Source organism: Mytilus trossulus, chromosome 5 (assembly GCF_036588685.1).
Source record: "Mytilus trossulus isolate FHL-02 chromosome 5, PNRI_Mtr1.1.1.hap1, whole genome shotgun sequence".
Lineage (NCBI taxonomy): Eukaryota > Metazoa > Mollusca > Bivalvia > Mytilida > Mytilidae > Mytilus > Mytilus trossulus.
Window position 1 is genome coordinate 17,717,559 of NC_086377.1, and position 20,836 is coordinate 17,738,394.

General features: G+C 32.2%; 1 protein-coding gene across 2 annotated transcripts; it reads left to right on the top strand.

The window, feature by feature from the left end:
• Positions 1-105: 105 nt before the first annotated feature.
• LOC134718611 (biogenesis of lysosome-related organelles complex 1 subunit 6-like) lies at positions 106-15,315 on the top strand. Of its 2 annotated transcripts, XM_063581244.1 has the most exons (7): positions 106-236; positions 3,790-3,949; positions 5,509-5,620; positions 6,123-6,201; positions 13,875-13,961; positions 14,911-15,030; positions 15,062-15,315. In XM_063581244.1, exons 2-7 carry the CDS (start codon positions 3,802-3,804, stop codon positions 15,083-15,085), a joined length of 570 nt encoding a protein of 189 aa, XP_063437314.1. In that variant the 5' UTR covers positions 106-236; positions 3,790-3,801; the 3' UTR covers positions 15,086-15,315. The 2 variants fall into 2 exon arrangements, with proteins under 2 accessions (XP_063437314.1, XP_063437313.1); XM_063581243.1 differs by having other exon boundaries at positions 14,911-15,314.
• Positions 15,316-20,836: the final 5,521 nt, after the last annotated feature.

The following is a 20,836-nucleotide window of genomic DNA, read 5'->3' on the forward strand; positions in this document are numbered from 1 at the left end:
ATATAGTACATGAAGTGAATTTTGCAATGCTAAATACGATATAATATTAATTTTAAGTTAAAAAAAATCCATACACCTAAAGTATCATTCAGAATGATAAGGAATATGCTTAAAGACTAAGTCATTCTAAGGGAGGTAACTAAAAGTGACAAAGTGAAAGTAGGAGGAGCGAACAAAACGAAAAATGTTGCGAAAAACGAATAGCTACTGATTTTATTTTATATAACACAAATACAGTGAGGACATCTTGTAACATAAGCTTGAATGAAAATAATTTTAAGCATCTGTATATATCGTTAAAAGGGAAAAAACAATGGCATTGAGGGGAAGGCGGACAAATCGCCCCACAACAAATCGCCCCACTTTTTCACAAACTCGCCCCTGCACTATTAAAAAATTCAAAAAGATCGCCCAAACTGGTTAACCAACTCGCCCCACTTTTAAAAAAATCTCCTCACTTGTGAAAAGGGTTAAACCGAGTTAGTTTTTCCCCTGTTAAGGTTCATCATAACCTTTTGGCAAATATGACCGTATTTACACCCCAAATTTTACTCTGAGTACAGACTAACCTATGCACCTGCAACAGTTTTAAGGGATGGCAGGAACTAGATATATAAATTTTAAATGCATTTTATATTTCAGAAAATTATAAACTTTTCTAGATTTTGCTATCCATTTTTTTTCGTTCCTGCAGAAGGTGCAAAAATTAACTAAGTAGTGAAAACGATTGAGAAGCTCCCCTCATATAATTAATGTTGTGAGTAGTATTGATTTAAATGGACAATAGACATCTTTAAACAATAGGTGATTTAACAGGTTTAAACTGTAACTGAGTGGACTGTATCAAATGAAACTCGGGTGTTTGTTTATTTTGCTATCTTCTGCAGACTGAAAAAAAATGGACATAAAAATCCAGGTAAGTTTTTAATTTTCTGAAACGTAGACCTCGTATAACTTTTATATATCTAGTTCCTGCCATGCCTTAAAACTTTCCTGGATGTACCAGTTTGTCTGTACTCATAGTAATTTGATAGGTGTAAACACGGCCATATTTTTCAATTCCTTATGATGAACCTTAACTCGCCCCACTTGGCACTTATTGAAAAAAAGGAAAAATCTACTCCTATATACTTTTTTCAGGTCTACTGTACCAACTAGCTGCACTTAAATGAAAACTTATTTTGATTATTGTTTATCTACACAGGATACCAAAAAAACACGAAATTTATTAAACTTTTTTTAACATTCTTAAAATCAAGGATTTGTATCTTTAGAACTACACAAATCCTTGTTAAAATATAATTGCAAATACATTTTCAGAGTTGGCAAAATCTTTTTTCCCCTGGTGGTCCTTGAAGAAAATCTACTGATCCTCACTATTATTTTATTGAAATATACTAAAATTGTGTCAGTCCTATGCAAAGGTATTGACGTGGGCAGGAACAAGGATATACATCGGGATTGCATCTTTTTTATAAGTGGTTAAGGTTTTTTTATTTGTCGTGAGTGGGGCCAGTTGACAGACCGTATTTCAGTGGGATTTTAACCTTTTTCATAAGGGGGGCATGTTATCAGACCTATTTGCAATAGGAGTTTACCCTTTTCACAATTGGGTCGAGCTGGTAAACAAGAGTGGAGCTAGTTGGTGAAAAAGTGGGGCTATTAGGTGTGGGGTTATTTGCACGTGGGCGGATTGTCATGGATTCGCATTGAGCTTCCAAATTAATTTTTATGGGGACTAGGATGGAAAATTTTGAACTGCATTTTTTAGTTGTAAATCTATGTCCTGCCTTTTTATGGGGGTACTAATTCCCTTCAACGCCTTACTTTATATGGTAATTTAGCTTACCATTAACGTCAAATTGGTTTAAATTTTGGGATTTGAAGGCGTCCCAGAAAAAAAGCTTTGCCAGACGTATTTATACTAGTGATTTGTCAACATATCGTTATTGTGATTCCTCAGACAATGTCAGAGGTCTCAAATAGTTATCGTAATGGTTATTTTTCGAAATTTTTTAATTACAATGGTTACGTCATAGCTACCAATTCTGGCTTTAAGATGATTTGACAAAACCTTTCAATTTTATTTATCATCATGCATCAAAAATTACTGTTAACATCATGCATCTGGCAAAATTTTTAACTTTAATTATCATGAAAGTACTTCTTTCTTTGATCCTGCATTTTTTTTTAATTAGTTTATTTTTACTTTTCTTACTTAAATTGTCATCTTGCTTATTTTTTTAGGCCAAGTTGCTCATCCTGCCTTTTTTTTTTTAAAACTCAAAACTCCTGTCTTATTTTTATTTATTTTCATCCTAGCACCATTCCCCCTAAAAATCAAATGGAAGCTCCCTAACCATGCTAACTTGGCCAGTTGGTATAAAACATTTTCCTTTTTTTCTTAAACAAAGGAATTGTATCATTTGTGTATATATAGTGAGCCAAATCCTTGCTGAAACAATTATTAATGTACATGTTAATGTATAATTTAGAATATTGTATACATGCTCATCTTAATCTAAAACCTTCCAGAACAAAGTGGCTTGTGGTAGAGAAAATGCTTCTGCAGCTTCAAATATATACCTGTTGACTGTGGTGTCAAACATACCTGCTTGGAACAAATTGTCTCACATTTGCTGGGTTACTCCTTAATGCTTTAAATTCTCAACTTACTGTATCTGTGTGAGTGTGTTTGGTATGCACTGGTTAAGATTAGGAATGAGGAAATGTAGTATTCAAACTGTTAGTTCTGTCCTATTATTTGCCACTGTTTGAAGTTTTGCTTTAGTCTCTTCCATGTTCGTGCCTTCTGATTAATTTGGTTGATAAATACAGTACTTTTAAAACTGACCTCATTTGATATTTGATTGAACATGTTGTCTTGTTTGTTCTTATAGCATTTGAAATCCAAGAGAAAGTAATGAGGTATTTCAGATGCTCCATAGTTGCATGTCGTTGGTTTGCCCTACTTATTTCTTGTAGTCATTAATTTCGGTGTAGCCAGTCAGTTTGGTCACAACTTTGGTGATTTTACTGAAATTTTATGTTCTATAGATTAGAAATCGAACAGAATTGGTATCTGTTCAAATTAGTCCTTGCCTCTCTCAGATATTTCATATCTTTTATACCATTTTGAAGCTGTTGAAAATCTCCATTGGGTGTTTTTTGAGGAGACAAAATTTTAAGGGTTGCAATTTCTGTCTTCATAGCATTGTCTTTAAATGCCTCTTAATACATAGCAACTTTTCTTACTTTAGAATGAATGCAATATTTACCCTACAGTGCTCGCAAACCTTATTTTGTAATAGTCTTAGACCAATAAAGAAATTTTGTGGCGGGTTATGAATGGTATTTTTAAGTCAGATTGTATCCCAATGTTATATTATTTAGGTATTTTGTGGTTCATTTTTGTTAAGATTGTTGTTGGTTATTAGTCATTATGGACATCTAGCATTCTAGCATGTCTCGTTATAATATTCTTAGTCCAAGTAAAAAATGTAAAACAAAAAGATTTAAGCTGAGTTTTAAGTGCTTCAAGTGCTGATTCAAAAACACACATTAAATCACCATGTTTTTATCTGTCATTTAACTGGTATTTTACAGGTAACACATGGGAATTTAGAAGCTCACTGAAGATTTTTCAATACCCTTTTCTGTTTAAGAGTTTGGCAGATTTCATTGTTAAATACCTACATTTTGTAGTTTCTACTTTGCAGTCTCAAATTTGACAGAAGAGATATGCTTTTTTTCTGAAATTATTATCCCAATTATTGCAACTATTTTCAGATATTTTATGAAATGTCAGACCAAAAAGATGATGTGAAGGTTGAGCATCAACAGGATACTTTAAATGAAGATTCTAGTGAACATACAGATGATACTAATAATGCAACCGAAGAAGATGTGAAAACAGATAGCAAGGGAGATAATTCTACAGATGACCAAGGTATGATAATGAATAAAAACAAAAGGAAGGGAGATAACTGAAGATGATCAGGGTATGGCTGTAGATAAAAACATTTTAAGTTCTAGGCTTATCCTTAAGAATCAGGCAATTAAGAAAAAATTCAAAACAGGACAGAAAAATGCCTACTGAACCTTTTTGTAGTTTCTCTCACCCGAGTTAGAAATGGCAGGTCTTTTATTTCTGTATGTCTGGTAATTTGAGAAATCTCGAGATTTTTTTGGGGTTAGAATGATAGCAAATTATGGAGTTAGCTCCCCTTGATTGTTAATTTCTAGTGCATTTCAACAAAATTTGGATTGAATTACTTCCAAAACCGGAAAATTAATCGAATGTTGACTTATATTTGTGCATTCGCTACATTGAAGACCTGTTGGTGACCTTCTGCTGTTGTTTTTTCTGTGGTCGGGTTGTTGTCTCTTTGACACATTCCCCATTTCCATTCTCAATTTAATCATTATACAACTTAAACATAAATTAATGTCGACTTGAGTGTGTCTTTGTTTGTCATGATTTCACCACTGCCTCAGATTCTTTGGCAGATTGGTGTTTATGTAAGGTAGACAAATCTACAAAGAATCAGTACACAAAACTGTACATCCATTAATAAAATGCTATAAGGGAGATAACTCTTCAGAAAATCAGGGTTTGACAATAAATCAGTATAAAGATTGTAGTGTAGTTTAGTTTAAACATATTTATTTATAGTGGATTGGGAAACAAGTTTTGCAACTTATATTAATCCCTTTCCACTTTGCGGGTGCGAGTGTAGCAGCATTAGCCTGCTCTTTTCCGAAATCTACAAGGGTGTCTTCAACGTGCAAGAGATATGGCTCTCTCTTAACACAGGTTAGCCATTTATTGTCCCCTTCCGACGGACTATCATCGTTTCCTCAAGACCATACTCGCAAATGGTGTCAAGGGAGAACCGAAAATTCAGTTCCTGAAATTTTCATCCCAGACAGGAATCGAACCAGGAACCTTTGTGTTAGTAGTCCGATGCACTAACCACTACACCACAGCTCTCTTAGTAATATAGGTGATCAATGTAGAATGTTTAAGTGTATTTATATGCATTTAAAGGTACATGTATGTTAGATTTTCAATTGAAAGTCGGGAAAATTGATAAAAAACTAACTAAGGGAGAATACTCCTCAGATGATCAGGGTATGAAAATGATAAAAAGGTGTGAATCATTTCAAAAACTATAATGATCTGCAATCCTTAATTTCATTTATCAAACCTATGTTTTGTTGTGTAAACATTATTTTAAAACGCTACAAAATCAAGTGAGATAGCTTAGCATTTCCAGTTTTGCTATATGTGCATGATGTACAGAAGTTTTATGATAACTTATGTTACATTTGTATTTTAAAACTCTTATTTTAGCAATTTCCTTAGAAAAACATTTATATTCTACACTGCTCTTAAAATGAGAGAAAGAATAAATATATATACAATTTTAGGATGCTTAACTCATTCATAAAACAAATTGGATCTTCTAAGTGATATATTTTATGCTAAATATTTTCTATTTTCAGGAAGTTCTGAGTTGGCTATAAATCCAGAAACATTAGAAAAGTTAACTTTAGGATTCCTGTCTCATTGTTTACCAGATTTACAAAGAGCTAAAGGATCATTAACTGAAATATTGTGAGTAATTTGTATTCTTTAGTTATAGATTGATTGCATGTATTTATTATTTTGAATTTCAAAACTGGTAGACCAAAATGTGAGAATAATTTTTGCGATGCATACACATATGTTTATATATCAGATTTCAGATTGCAAGTTGGTTGTATGCCTTTTACAATTCTTTTAACACACTTTACTTTACCATAGTAGCCAGTTCTTATCAGTTCTAGTTGGTCATCGATCATAGATCACAACCTCTTTATGACAGAGAAGCGATTACTTTAAAAGGACTACAAAACCGCTTTGCCACCAAGGCTTCTTTAGAGACAGACACTGCACTGGTCTAGCTTTCATGTCATCATATCTTAGTGCTAATATATATGTTTAATGGGATGTGGCATGACAAAAATCCCTACATGGTCTTGACATCACATTACCTAAAGCAAAGGAACAGTGGTAATTTTTTTAAAACTATTTATTAGAAAAAAAAAACCAATAATTTTTTACTTTTCATTTTCAGAACCAGTCAGAACATTTTACATGAAACAGCACAAAATGAAAACAGTAAATTTAAGATGAATGAAGACGTAGAACAAACTGTAAGTCAACAATTGATGCAAACTTTAAGAAATGTAAAAAATGGTCATATCATCATCTACCACTTGGTTGAAATAATCATTTACCCGGTACTTCTTTCTGGTCCGAATACAGAGTTATTTTGTTGTGCATTTCTTCTAGATAATAAATGGAAATAAATTTATCCCACCTGTGCATTCTCAATAATATCTTTACAGTGTATTATGCTACTTTTGGAACAAATTATACAGAATTATAGAAAACTTCATCGGCTCTAACTCAAAATATGGACAATTTTATGTTAAGGGGGTCTTGAAATCTTTTGACAGCTACCAAAATGCTTATTTTTAACCTTTTTAAGCTGGACCAAATTACTACTTTACTTTTCACAGTTTAATTTTATCCCCCTTCTTCATGTTCTTGCTATTTGAGGCATAAAACATGAAGAAATAAATTTGGAAGGGGTATAAAAAAATTAGCAATTAACAAACTGTCCACACTAGAAACTATATTTGTGGACAACAAAAATCAAGGGATGATAACTGTGTACTTGGACCTTCTGTCTTTTGGAAAGGTCAAAACTTAATAGCCAAAACTGTCTTTACAACTTTTGTTTTTAGTGAAATAGCATATTTTTTTGGCAAAATGGAAAATTTTCGAATATGTTTTATTTTTCGTAAATTTTATGAATAAGATACATTGGTGGAAATATCCATTCAGGTAAATTAGTCCTTAAGGAAAATCAGAGACTACTTCAAGAAAAAATTCCTGGGGTTGGAATCCCCCTTTTTAGCTCACCTGGCACATCCATGTGAGCTTATGCCATTACTTGGCGTCCGTCATCGTCTGTCGTCGTCGTCCTCTGTCGTCGTAAACTATTTCAAGAATCTTCTCCTCTAAAACTACTAGGCCAAATACTTCCAAATTTTAACTGAATGTTCCTTAGGATATCTAGATTATAAATTTTATCCGAAGTTTTGATCTATCAACAAACATGGTCGCCATTGCTAAAAATAGAAGATAGGGGTTAAATGCAGTTTTTGGCTTATATCTCAAAAACGAAAGCATTTAGAGCAAATCTGACATGGGGAAATAATGTTCATTAGTCAAGATCTATCAGCCCTCAGGGATGATTCTACTATATAGTTTAGGGCCGTTTAACGGCCCTAAAATCGGCCAGCGGCCCCAAAAAAAATAATGTGAATTGAACTTCCCAATTCAGAAGAAAAAATTAAAAAATCGTATTTTCGGAAATGTTTCCGTCGCCGATTTAGGCAACTATAATTTTTCATAGTTTGTCGTCAAAGCGTTTTAAAATTCCGGATGATAATGCTGTCAACGATCGCGTTAAATTAACAACGATTTAATTATGTCAACATGTGGTAAACAATTTAGCAGCCGGATTTAATTGATGGAAATGTAATGGGATTATTTGATCTCGTAAAAGCAGATCGCCCAGCAGGTCGATAAAAAGATGATTTTTGTCAAAATTGGTCTTATTGAAGCAGACCTCGGCAGAGAGCAAAATTCCAATTTAGATATAACATTGATGAATAAATCTTAATGGGCGCTGATCTCGTAAAAGCAGATCGCCCAGCAGAGCTGGTTATACCTACCTACCTCTACGTTTGAGCGTTTTTGAAAATACACGAGAATGATGGATCATTCATGAAATGAATATCAACATCATGGAACTTTTTCAAAAGTTGCGAAGTCTGAAGATGATCCAAAATATGATAAAATTTAAACACAATGGTTCAATGCTTTAATTTCATGTTTCTTAGGGTTAAACCTATAGTAAAACTGTGGGAACCTTCTACCACTAAACAGAAAGCAAAAATCACCAAAAAAATCATATCCAATAAGTACTTGAACTTTTGTAATTGCTTTTCTGAATTCGGCAATTGACCAGTTCAATTTGAAATCCAGTTGAATCAATGTAAATTTATAAGGATGACCTGCTGTTGAAAAAAATACCCAATGGATGATTTTTTTCAGTGGTTTATGATACATGTAGCTGTTATATATGTAAAAGGCCTAGGTTAATAACATAGATGAGAGAAGATAATGCATCATGTGCAATGATTTTCATGTAACAACTTCCCTGGTTACAATCCAATAACTGTCAAGCGATCTGGTAATCATATACCAGTATATCATAATCAGTAGCCCGTCCAGGATTATTCAAAATGTTACAACTTATTACAGCAGTCTACAGATGAAACCTAATATACATTTTCCGTTTTTTCAGGAAATAATGTTCTTTCGTCTTAGATTTTAGGCTTAAAAAAATCCCAATTAGGATGAAAATTCCCAATTTAATGGTCAAGGGACCCATCCGAAAACACCTGGAATCATCCCTGGCCCTGAAATTTTCAGATGAATCAAACAACCCATTGTTGGGTTGCTGCCACTTAATTGGTAATTTTAAGGAAATTTTGCAGTTTTTGGTCATTATCTTGAATATTATTATAGATAAAGATAAAATGTAAACAGCAAAAACGATCAGTAAAGTAAGATCTACAAATAAGTTAATATGACCAAAATTGTCAATTGGACCCTTAAGGTGGTATGGGAGTCTAAAATAAAAATGATAGAATTTGTTCATACTTTGTCAAAATGTAGTATCTATTGATACATGTTCAAAAATATTATAAAAATGATAGGTCACCGCGCATTTTCTCAAGCTACAGGTTGTGACAAAATGACAAATTTTGTATGGATTATACAGTAAAAAACAACATTTTGGGAATAGAAACTAAACAAAATGATAGAATTGTAAAATAAATTAGGAAAAGACTGCTTTCAGACAATGCTTTGAGATTATCAAAAGAAAAGATAGGGTCACCATACGTTTTTTCCGGCTAAAAGACAAAATAGGAAAATTTCATGTAGAGTCCTTCAGAAAATACACTGTTTTAGAGTTACCTCCCCTTAAATTGCCAATTTGAAAATATTAAAAAAAAACAACCAAAAATAATTTATACTTGTAAAAATATTAATATTTATAAGTTATATTCTTATAAATTGGTTCTTTGAAATGAAAATTCACATTAAAAATCTGCATTCCTGCATCAAATTTTGCTAACTTGATAGAAAATTTGGACCTTAGATTCTCTGTTTTTTACAATCCAAGATGGCGAAAGACACCCATACCACCTTAAGACAATTTGTTCATCATATTTGCTAACTTTAAAAAATCTTCTCCTCTGAAACTACTAGGCCAAATACTTCCAAACTTAAATTGAATGTTCCTTAGGGTATCTAGTTTATAAATTGTATCCAAAGTTTTGATCTATCAACAAACATGGTCGCCATTGCTAAAAATAGAACATAGAGGTCAAATGCAGTTTTTGGCTTATATTTCAAAAACGAAAGCATTTAGTGCAAATCTGACAGGGGTAAAAATGTTCATTAAATCAGCCCTGAAATTTTCAGATGAATCAAACAACCCATTGTTGGGTTGCTGCCACTTAATTGGTAATTTTAAGGAAATTTTGCAGTTTTTGGTCATTATCTTGAATATTATTATAGATAAAGATAAACTGTAAACAGCAAAAATGATCAGCAAAGTAAGATCTACAAATAAGTTAATATGACCAAAATTGTCAATTGACCCCTTAAGGGGTTCTAGTCCTTTAAGGTCAAGTTACAGTAAATGGGCTATATATATGTCACAGATTTCTGTAAAATTTGGCATACATCTCTGGCTCGATGAACTTCAACTGAAAATGGAAAAAAATAATGTATTTATCTCAATTATCATTTGAAATATTACTGTTTGAATTCTTACAAAAGGGGTGAACATTTGTATAGAAAGCACATAAAATCGGCGAAAACCCTTCTTAAATTTGTCTTAAAATCGCCAAATTTCTAATTCTACTCCATAGATTTTTCTTAAAAAACTATATGTTGTTGATACATATATTTCCGTTTTAATGATGCAAAATAAAGATAGGGTCACCGACTTCGTTTTTACGGTATACATCATTCAAAGTTGCGTTCTTTGGCAAAAAAATCCAACAAAACGTCGAAATAATCGCAACATTATCGCGTTGCAGGCCATAAAACGTTGGTTTTAGACCTTTTTCACCACCAACTAGGTATCAAATTGATTATTAGACAAAAAACGAAGTCGGTGACCCTATGATTATTTTATATCATTAAAACAGAAACTTATGTGCCAACAATATATAGTTTTTTAAGAAAAATCTATGGAGTAGAATTAGAGATTTGGCGATTTCAAGACAAATTTTAGAAGGTTTTTCGCCAAATTTATGTGCTTTCTGTACAAATTTTCACCCATATTAAAAGAAATCAATCTGCAATTTTTCAGATAATAAAAGAGATAAATGTATTATTTTTTCGATTTTCAGTTGTAGTTCAACGAGCCAAAGATGTATGCAAATTTTTAGCAAAATCTGCGACATAGCCCATTTACTGTTCCTTGACCTTAATGACAATTTTTCACAATTTGTTCATCATATTTCCTAACTTTAAAAAATCTTCTCCTCTAAAACTACTCAACCAAATTCAACCAAACTTCAACTGAATGATCAGTAGGGTGTATAAAATAAAGTTTGTGTTTTATTTTCTATTTCATCAAAAACATGGCCGTCATGGCTAAAAATAGAACACAGGGTAAAATGCAGTTTTTGGCTTATATCTCAAAAACTTCAGCATTTAGAGCAAATAAGACAAGAGGTTAAAGTATTTATTAGGTCAAGGTCTACCTGTCCTGAAATTTTCAGCTGAATTGGGTAACTGGTTTTTCAGGTATAATGCCCCTTAATTGATGATTTTAAAGAAATTTTGCAGTTTTTGGTTATTATCTTGAATATTATTATAGATACAGATAAACTGTTAACAGCAAAAATGTTAAGCAAAGAAAGATCTACAAATAAGTCAATTTGACCAAAATTGTCAATTGACCCCTTAAGGAGTAATTGCCCTTTAAAGACTTTTTCACAACTTGTTCATCATATATTTTTTTTTACTTTAAAAAATCTTCTCCTTTGAAAATGCTGTATCAATTTCAGCCAAACTTAGGCTAAATGAGTTTCAGAGTATCTAGTATAAATTTTATATTTTATTTCCTTGTATGTCAAGAAACATAGCTCCTATGGCTAAAATAGAACACAGGAGAAAATGATTTTTTTTTGCTTTTGAAGAAAATAGGACGATTCATAGAACATTTAAATAAGATGAAAAGCCCAAATAATTATTGATGAGAGATTTAACCAAAAAAATTAAGGTGAGCGATTCAGGCTCTTGAGAGCCTCTTGTTTGACAATCAATTCATTTGAATGGGGACATGTGGTTGGAACCCCCCTTTATCCTGGGTTGGGATCCCCCCTTTTTAGCTCACCTGGCCCGAAGGGCCAAGTGAGCTTTTCCCATCACTTTGCGTCCGTCGTCCGTCGTCGTCCGTCGTCTGTCGTCGTTGTTAACTTTTACAAAAATCTTCTCCTCTGAAACTACTTGGCCAAATCAAACCAAACTTGGCCACAATCATCATTGGGGTATCTAGTTCAAAAAATGTGTGGCGTGACCCGGTCAACCAACCAAGATGGCCGCCAGGGCTAAAAATAGAACATAGGGGTAAAATGCAGTTTTTGGCTTATAACTCAAAAACCAAAGCATTTAGAGCAAATCTGACATGGGGTAAATATGTTAATCAGGTTAAGATCTATCTGCCCTGAAATTTTCAGATGAATCGGTCAATCGGTTGTTGGGTTGCTGCCCCTGAATTGGTAATTTTAAGGAAATTTTGCTGTTTTTGGTTATTATCTTGAATATTATTATAGATAGAGATAAACTGTAAACAGCAATAATGTTCAGCAAAGTAAGATCTACAAATAAGTCAACATGACCAAAATGGTCAGTTGACCCGTTTAGGAGTTATTGCCCTTTATAGTCAATTTTTAACCATTTTTCGTAAATTAAAGTAATCTTTTACAAAAATCTTCTCCTCTGAAACTACTGGGCCAAGTTAATCCAAACTTGGCCACAATCATCTTTGGGGTATCTAGTTTTAAAAATGTGTGGCGTGACCTGGTCAACCAACCAAGATGGCCGCCACGGCTAAAAATAGAACATAGGGGTAAAATACAGTTTTTGGCTTATAACAAAAAAAACAAAACCTTTTGAGGAAATTTGACATGAGATAAAAATGTTTATCAGGTTAAGATCTATCTGCCCTGAAATTTTCAGATGAATCAGTCAATTGGTTGTTGGGTTGCTGCTCCTGAATTGGTAATTTTAAGGATATTTTGCTGTTTTTGGTTTTTATCTTGAATATTATTATAGATAGAGATAAACTGTAAACAGCAATAATGTTCAACAAAGTATTATCTACAAATAAGTCAACATGACCGAAATGGTCAGTTGACCCGTTTAGGAGAAATTGCCCTTTATAGTCAATTTTTAACCATTTTTTTCATAAATCTTAGTTATCTTTACAAAAATCTTCTCCTCTGAAACTACTGGGCCAAATTAATCCAAACTTGGCAACAATCATCTTTGGGGTATCTAGTTTAAAAAATGTGTGGCCTGACCAGGTCAACCAACCAAGATGGCCACAAAGGCTAAAAATAGAACATATGGGTAAAATGCAGTTTTTGGCTTATAACTCAAAACCAAAGCATTTAGAGCAATCTGACTTGGGGTGAATTTGTTTATCAGATCAATATCTATCTGCCCTGTAATTGGAAGATGAATCTGACAACCTGTTGTTGGGTTGCTGCCCGTGAATCGGTAATTTTAAGGAAATTTTGCTGTTTTTGGTTATTATCTTGAATATTATTATAGATAAAGATAAACTGTAAACAGCAATAATGTTCAGCAAAGTAGGATCTATAAATAAGTCAACATGACCGAAATGGTCAATTGACCCCCTAAGGAGTTATTGTCCTTTATAGTCAATTTTTAACAATTTTCATAAAATTTGTAAATTTTTAATTAACATTTCCACTGATACTACTGGGCCAATTTCATTATAGATAGAGATAATTGTAAGCAGCAAGACTGTTTAGTAAAGTAAGATTTAAAAACACATCACCATCAACAAAACACAATTTTGTCATGAATTCATCTGCTTCCTTTGTTTAATATTCACATATACCAAGGTGAGCGACACAGGCTCTTTAGAGCCTCTAGTTAAAATAGCTGGATCAGCCCCTGAAACTGTATGCAAAAAAATATCAACACCTCTGTTTACTTATTTCAGGTTGAAAAAAATCTCTATACAAAGTCTGTGACTGTTTGAAAATTGTTTCCATATACAGTGATATAAGAACACAAAGAAGCCTAAAAATGCTTCTTTTATTTCGTTTGATTGTTACAAAGTAAATCAAAGACCTATACATGTACATGTACAAGCCCACTTGCATACGATTTAACTTCTATCCAACGTCGCTCATTTTAAGGCTTCTGGATCAATATACTTTCGAAATTCACTATAAAAACTTGATGTCATTGACATTGTTTCATAAGAGTACATTGAAATAAATTGAATATTTGACATTTTAATTGGGTACGTTATATAGGGGAAATATCAAACTGAAATTAGTCAAAGGTTAATGAAAGAATTATTTTTTCATATTTTGTAAACTAATTATTACTTTTTATAGATAGCCAAAGTTTAATGAGATAATTATTTTTGCATAAATTGTAAACTTAATTCTATTTTTTATAGATGGCCAAAATGAAGCTTTACCATGCCAAGTTGTTATATTTAAAGAGGGAAATGAATCACCTTGGAGAGAAGTCATTTAAGCTCAAGGTAGGTCATAGGTCATACAATACAAACTTTGTTTATTAAAAGTATATTTTCCCTTTTGAAAGTTTTTTTCATAAGATTGTATGTGAGACAATATAGCAGGATTAAAATGCAGATTCAGGATAAGAACATGTTCAAGTATATATCATATAAATCCTACATTTGATAGACTGACACTCTGAGTTGTATTTTTAACATGATAGTTTTTTATTTATTAGTAGAGGGGTAAAGAGGGGTCCTGATCTGGAAATCCTAAGCTTAAAAAAAACAAAATACCAAAATCCCGAATTTAAAGAAATTTACTCCCAGACATCCTGAAATTCGAAAAAAGAATTCCAGGATCCTGCTAAAAACCACCATATCCTGGAGTCCCTATAAAGGTCTTAGTACACAAGAAGACATGTATCACTTTATTGGCACATATTATTCTCACTCCTAGCTGTCCAATCTTTGCTTCTTCTCATTTATTTGCATGCTATGAAGAGGAGCAGAAAATTCTGATATGGAAAATGATATAATATTCTTTAAAGAAGTCTGAGATTTATAGATTATTGTTGATCATCTCAACGAGATTAGTTTTCTCGCTTGAGTTGGGACGGCGAAAGCGAGAAAGGCAATTGAGTTGCGATGACCAGTGATAATCTGTTTATTGCTATTTTACATAATTATGACAATGTTGGACATGCCTGCTTAGTTTCTAGGGATAATTTTCCATCTTAAGCAAGAAGCATGATATGAAAAATTATCACAAAAAAAGATCAAAGGAAAAATGCACAAAATCGTGATAATCTATTTTATTTCATTTTTTGTGTGAAATAAAATTGAGAATGAAAATGGGGAATGTGTCAAATAGACAATGGGTCTTCAATGCGGAGAGAAACTCCCTCAGCCAGAGGAGTCCTTCAGCTGGCCCTATTTTGATCTAATCAGATGATTTCATTATGTTTTGTAGAAGAGAGGAATAAAACTTCAGCAACAGAAAATTAAAGAGGAATTACAGAAACAAGAACAAGAAGAGAAAGAAAAGATGAGGGAGGAAATGTTAACAGCCAAAATTGCTAAGAAACGATCATCTAGCCAATCAGAAAAGAGCTAGTATCATGTCTAGCCAATCAGAAAAGAGCTAGTATCATTTAAAAATACTTTGAATTACTGTTTTACTTGCAACTTCCATAAAATTTTATTTTTAAAAATGCTGACCAATGTGATAATGTTTATTAATGGCACAATAGTTATTTGTTGGTGTTTGAACTATTAACATGAGGCCGGATGATGCCTATTATAACCTGTTATTTTGCTTATTCTTTATTTCATTTTGAAAAAGAGGCCATGATTCTAGATTGTTTTGATAATGACAGGTGTTGACTGTTCATAGTCTTAAAAATATTAAAGCTCTCACTAAGCATTTAACCCCCCCCCCCAAAAAAAAAAAAAAAAAAAAACACCAAAAAACAACATTAAATGAATGATAATTATTTGACATTCCTAATTGTTTCATGATACCATATTTTGTTATTATATCATATGTTTATGTGCAATATTGATAATAAATTATTATAATACTGTTTTGTAATAAATTTTATGTAACTGTCATACAAGTGAGATTTGGCTGGCTGTAAAACCAGTGTAGAAAATGTCTGTACTGGGTTGGTTATAACAGTTGGTCTTAATTTGTTTGGTGTGTTTTAGCTTTTGGTTTTTATACGACTGCAAAAATTGAAAGATTTTTGGTTGTATATTGGTAACATGTTGTCGTTTTTATTGTCCGAAGACATTTGGTTTTCGTACTATAACTTAAGTATAAGTAAATGGGATTGACTTGGGAGTTTTGGTCCCAACAGCTTAGGAATTAGGGGCCAAAACAGGGCCCAAATAAGCGTTTTTCTTGTTTTTTGCACAATAACTTAAGTATAAGCAAATAGAAATCTATGAAATGTTAGCACAAGGTTTATGACCACAAAAAAAAGGTTGGGAATGATTTTGGTCCCACCAGTTTAGGAATTAGGGGCCAAAAGGGTCAAAAATTAAACTTTGTTTGATTTCATCCAAAAAATTATTATTTTGGTTCTTTGATATGCCAAATCTAACCGTGTATTTAGATTCTTAATTTTTGGTCCTGTTTCAAATTGCTCTACATTAAGGGCATACGATACAGTTTTGATCCTGTATTTACAAGTTCGTGAAAATTTGCATATAGGCTATTTTTTACCTGATTAAATCAAATATGTAATAAAAAATATACCTTCATGTGCTACTTTTTGAGTAAAATGAGGTCGAAATTTTGTTTATTTGCTCAAAATTCATATTTGTGGCCGTATTTTCTTTTTCGGAAGAAAGGCATAACTTTTTTGTTATAAAAGATAAACACAAATTGTTTTTTGTTAAATAATCGGTAATGTCTTTTTTTTATAAGTATCTTAAAACATTATACATTTTTTATTCAGAAATAACTCCAATTTATCAAAATGTACATAAATTGAGGAAAATACGTAATTTTTTGCTGTATGTTTATCAAAATTTTAGAAAATCCTCTATTTACAGTTTTATAAAATTTTGGTCACAAAATCTCCCTGCAAAATGAAACAAATTGCTGTTTTGAAAAATAGGGGTCCATGAACTCGTTTTCAAATTAAATCAGTTTGAATGATAAAAACCAGTCGAAAAATGCATCTTTTCCCGATATGTCACAGTTTGACGTCGCGAAAATAACATTTTACGTTAGCAACGTCATTACCTCCCCTGTAACTGTATCGTATGCCCTTAAGGTCCAAAATTAAACTTAGTTTGATTTCAACAAAAATTGAGTTCTTGGGGTTCTCTGATATCCTGAATCTAAACATGTACTTCGATTTTTGATTATGGGCCCAGTTTTCAAGTTGGTCGAAATTGGGGTCCATGAAACTTTGTTGATTTCAACAAAATTGAATATATGGGGTTCTTCAATATGCTGAATCTAACCATGTATTTAGATTTTTAATATTTGGTCCCAGTTATCAAATTAATCCACATTGAGGTCTTAAGGGTCTAAACATTATTTGATTTCTTCAAAAATCGAAATCTTGATTTCTATGATATGCTGAATCTAACCATGTATTTAGATTTTAGATATTGGGCCGTAATTTTGAATTTTTTAAGTTTAAGTTCTTAGACCACATTCATTCTGTGTCAGAAACCTATGTTGTGTCAACTATTTAATCACAATCCAAATTCAGAGATGTATCAAGATTAAATGTTGTGTCCATACATGCCCCAACTGTTCAGGGTTTGACCTCTGTGGTCGTATAAAGCTACACCCTGCGGAGCATCTGGTTCCATTTGCTTAAGGACTTTCTGTTTAGAATTTCCCTTGGAATTCAGTTTATTTCTTACTTTTACTGTTTAAAGAAATCTTCCTGGTTTCTGTTGTCAACATTTGTGAATGTGTAACCCTTCCATAGTCTGTATGTGTCTGTCCTAAGTTAGGAGCCTGCAGTTCAAAGCTGTCTTTTATTGCTCTAAATCATATTTATTTTTCATTTATTGTTTTGTTCTTAAATCAGGCTGTTATGTTGGTTTTCTCTTTTGCATTTTACATTGATTTTGTCAGCAATTTATTGCTTGCGTTGACTTTGGGTTTTGCTCATTGTTAAAGGCTATACAGTAACCTAATCTTTCTGACATCTATATTATTTGGTCTCTACTGGGGAATTGTCTCATGGACAATCATACAAACTCTTCTTACTTTCATTGATATGGCATACCTCAGCTTTTAAATAACTAAGGATTAGGAAACTTGGTATAAATATAATAAGGCACCCATTCTGCAAAAAGGACCCAATCTATTTCTACATTACAATAAAAGAACACAAATTTTAAGAGTTTCTTTATATTTTGATCAATTGATTGATAGATAATTTGTTGAATGTCCAGTGGTTAATATTTCATGCATATTTAGAACAACATAAACACATTATGGATTAGACCAGGGGTGATGAACAGGAAATTTAGAATGCCATTAGGAAAGGACAGGCTTTATCATTCTTCAATCCTTTCACTGATTTTAGTTTTTTGTTGAGTCTGTGATTTCGGTTGCAGAAAGTTCGACATAGGGATACAGATCTGGCAGTGGCGGCGTTGGCATTAGCAATTATCTTAAAAGCTTTATATTGCAGAAGGTAAAAGACCTGGATTCTTCGTACTTTGTAAATAGATGACTCATGTTATGAAGTTTTCTTCTGTCATATGTGACCATATGTGCATTGTTCTCAGCTTCATTTTCGTGGTTCAGTGACTTCTTGAATGTTTTTTATAAGTATTCTTAATTTCTCTCTTGTTATGAGTAATGAAATAACTGTTTTTTATGTTCATACCTTTCAATGTCGTCATGGCTGTCAGACAGTTTCCACTTTAAGGTTAAGTTTTCATGGTTACTACCAATAGTACATTGATATTCTAAATTCCGTTTGGATGTGCTCTTGATACATGTCATAAGCAGGAAGGCGATACAGAGAAGAAAAGGAGATTAAGTCCATATCTTAGATACTATAAGCAATAGGTCTTCTGTATTTAGTGTTTGGAATATCTGTAAAGGTTTATTCTCATTTCGCCTTAGCTGTCAAAATATATATATAAAATTAATCCCAGTTTGCCTTAGTACAAATTTTCAGGTACACAAGAATTAACTAAGGCGAAATGGGAGCTTCTGTAAACAATGTAATTAAGTTAAGTTTTGTTAGTATTGCAATTTCTACCATGAAATACTTTTTAAAGGAAAGATATTTTTTTAATTTTTGGGGTCCCACTTTTTATAGTTACTCTTTTTTTTCTGAAAGTGTTGTTTATTTACTCATGTGTTATATTTTGTTAATAAAGTATTATTAGAGATGACAAATTGGATATGAACCTTTCATACTTTAATGAATAAATAAAGACAAATATCATACAAGTACAAGGCACGGATATACACATATGAATGTTCATTTAGTTTCCAAGTTAGAGAATGTAAATAAACTCATCAGAGATACCAGGACTAAATTTTGTATATACGCTAGACGCGCTTTTCGTCTACAAAAGACTCATCAGTGACACTCGAGTCTAAAAAATGTAAGATGCTGCATCACCATACTGAATATAGTCAGTTGTACCATTGTGTACGTTTTTTTTCAAAGTGGTGAATCTTTCTTCATTTTATCTATATTTATGCCAGCCTTCTAAATGCTTATTTGTCCTTCTGTCTGGTGGCAGTTCCAAGTTGGTTGTGGGTATCTGCCATCTCTTCATATCACAATTATATGTTACCTTGGTGCAGGCATTAGTTTGTGGTGCGTTGGTTAAGTATTCAAATATTGAAGAAGTCAAGCCATTGAATACCAAGGAATTTGCTTTATATATAGTTAGCGCAGTTTTGACGATTTTTTTCTTTTTCTTTTATTAAAGTTTCTGTTATGTTTTTGTTATATCTATTAAACTTCTTGTGTTGCATAATGTAAAGGATAATTAAATTATTTTGATTTTTCTAACTGCATGAATTAAAAAAAGTTGCAACTTTTATTAAATATGAAACAAACAATATTCCAAGAGAAGCAACTTCCCAACTACATTTTTTTTATTGTAGATTATTCCCGAATTCACAACTTTTGAAATCATAAAAATGGTCACTTTTATCAAAAATTGTAATTCAAGAGAAACAATGTTGTTCAAATTGATATAAAACCCACAGACTTAATTTGTTTATTAAATACTTTTATTTAATTCACATTTTGCCTTAGTTCAATTCCTGTCTGGCCTTAGTAATTTTTTAACCTTTTTTACCTGGAATTCACAGCTAAGGCGAAATGAGAACACACCTCTGTAAATTGTACATGTCCAATTGGAAGGTGTCATATGACCTTGACCTCATTTTCATGGTTCAGTGGTTATAATAGTTGAGTTTCTGTGTTTTTTCCCCCATTGAAGTATTACCGTGGGGTCCAATGCTGTATGATATTGGTCTTCTATATTTGGTGTATAGAATGGCTGTTAGGTGAACATGTCCATCAGGCTGGTGTAATCTGACCTTGACCTCATTTTCGGCATGGTGTTTGCGTTGTTAATGTTTATAAGAGCTCTTACTAAACCCTGAACCTATATCTACCAATATTTAGCCAGTGGCGGATCCAGAAATTTCGTAGATGGGGTTCTTACATGAGTCATTGTCCTGAATTACATTTTTAATACTAATTTTATATTTGTTTACCAAGTATTTCAATCACTTTAACAATACACAAAAATACTAGAGTAAGATATACAAAAAATCTTAATCTTGTTAATGTCTGTGTCATTTTGTTCTCTTGTTGACAGTTGTCTCATTGGCAATCATACCACATCTTCTTCTTTTTTATTATATGACCGAAATCTTTGTAAAGGTGTTATTGCCCTTATTAATGAAATAACTATAATTGTTTTTGTTTTCTAATTTTCTAGTTTAAGCCTTATATTATCTCGAGAAATATAAAATATAGACAAAAACTGCACACAATAAACATTATCAGCAATACAAGATCTATATAAAAGTATAGATGAACTGAAACCAGTGGACAAATCTTTAAAGAAGTTATAACGATTTACGACTAGATTTCCAGTATTTACATTTTATCTTGAATACTGTTATGCATTATTGACGTTGTGTGCTGACTATTATGGAATTGTTAGGAACTGACAAAAAATATGTTTTTTTTTATCAGTTGTTGTTTTAAGATTTTATCTCATTTCATATTTTATGTTTTAATGTAGAAGTATATTAACTGTTCGTGCATCAAATATAAAAATAAGGAGACTGAATACAGCAAATTATCAGAGATATACTCTCTTTAAAAAATGCCAACACACTTTTGGTTATGTTTTAGTTATGAAAATATTCT

Excerpts from the sequence above, each read along its gene's own strand:
- LOC134718611 (XM_063581244.1), top strand. The coding sequence starts at position 3,802 with ATGTCAGACCAAAAAGATGATGTGAAGGTTGAGCATCAACAGGATACT. Across the intron at positions 3,950-5,508 it reads TAATTCTACAGATGACCAAG|GAAGTTCTGAGTTGGCTATA; the intron begins GTATGATAATGA and ends TTCTATTTTCAG. Across the intron at positions 6,202-13,874 it reads ATGAAGACGTAGAACAAACT|ATGGCCAAAATGAAGCTTTA; the intron begins GTAAGTCAACAA and ends TATTTTTTATAG.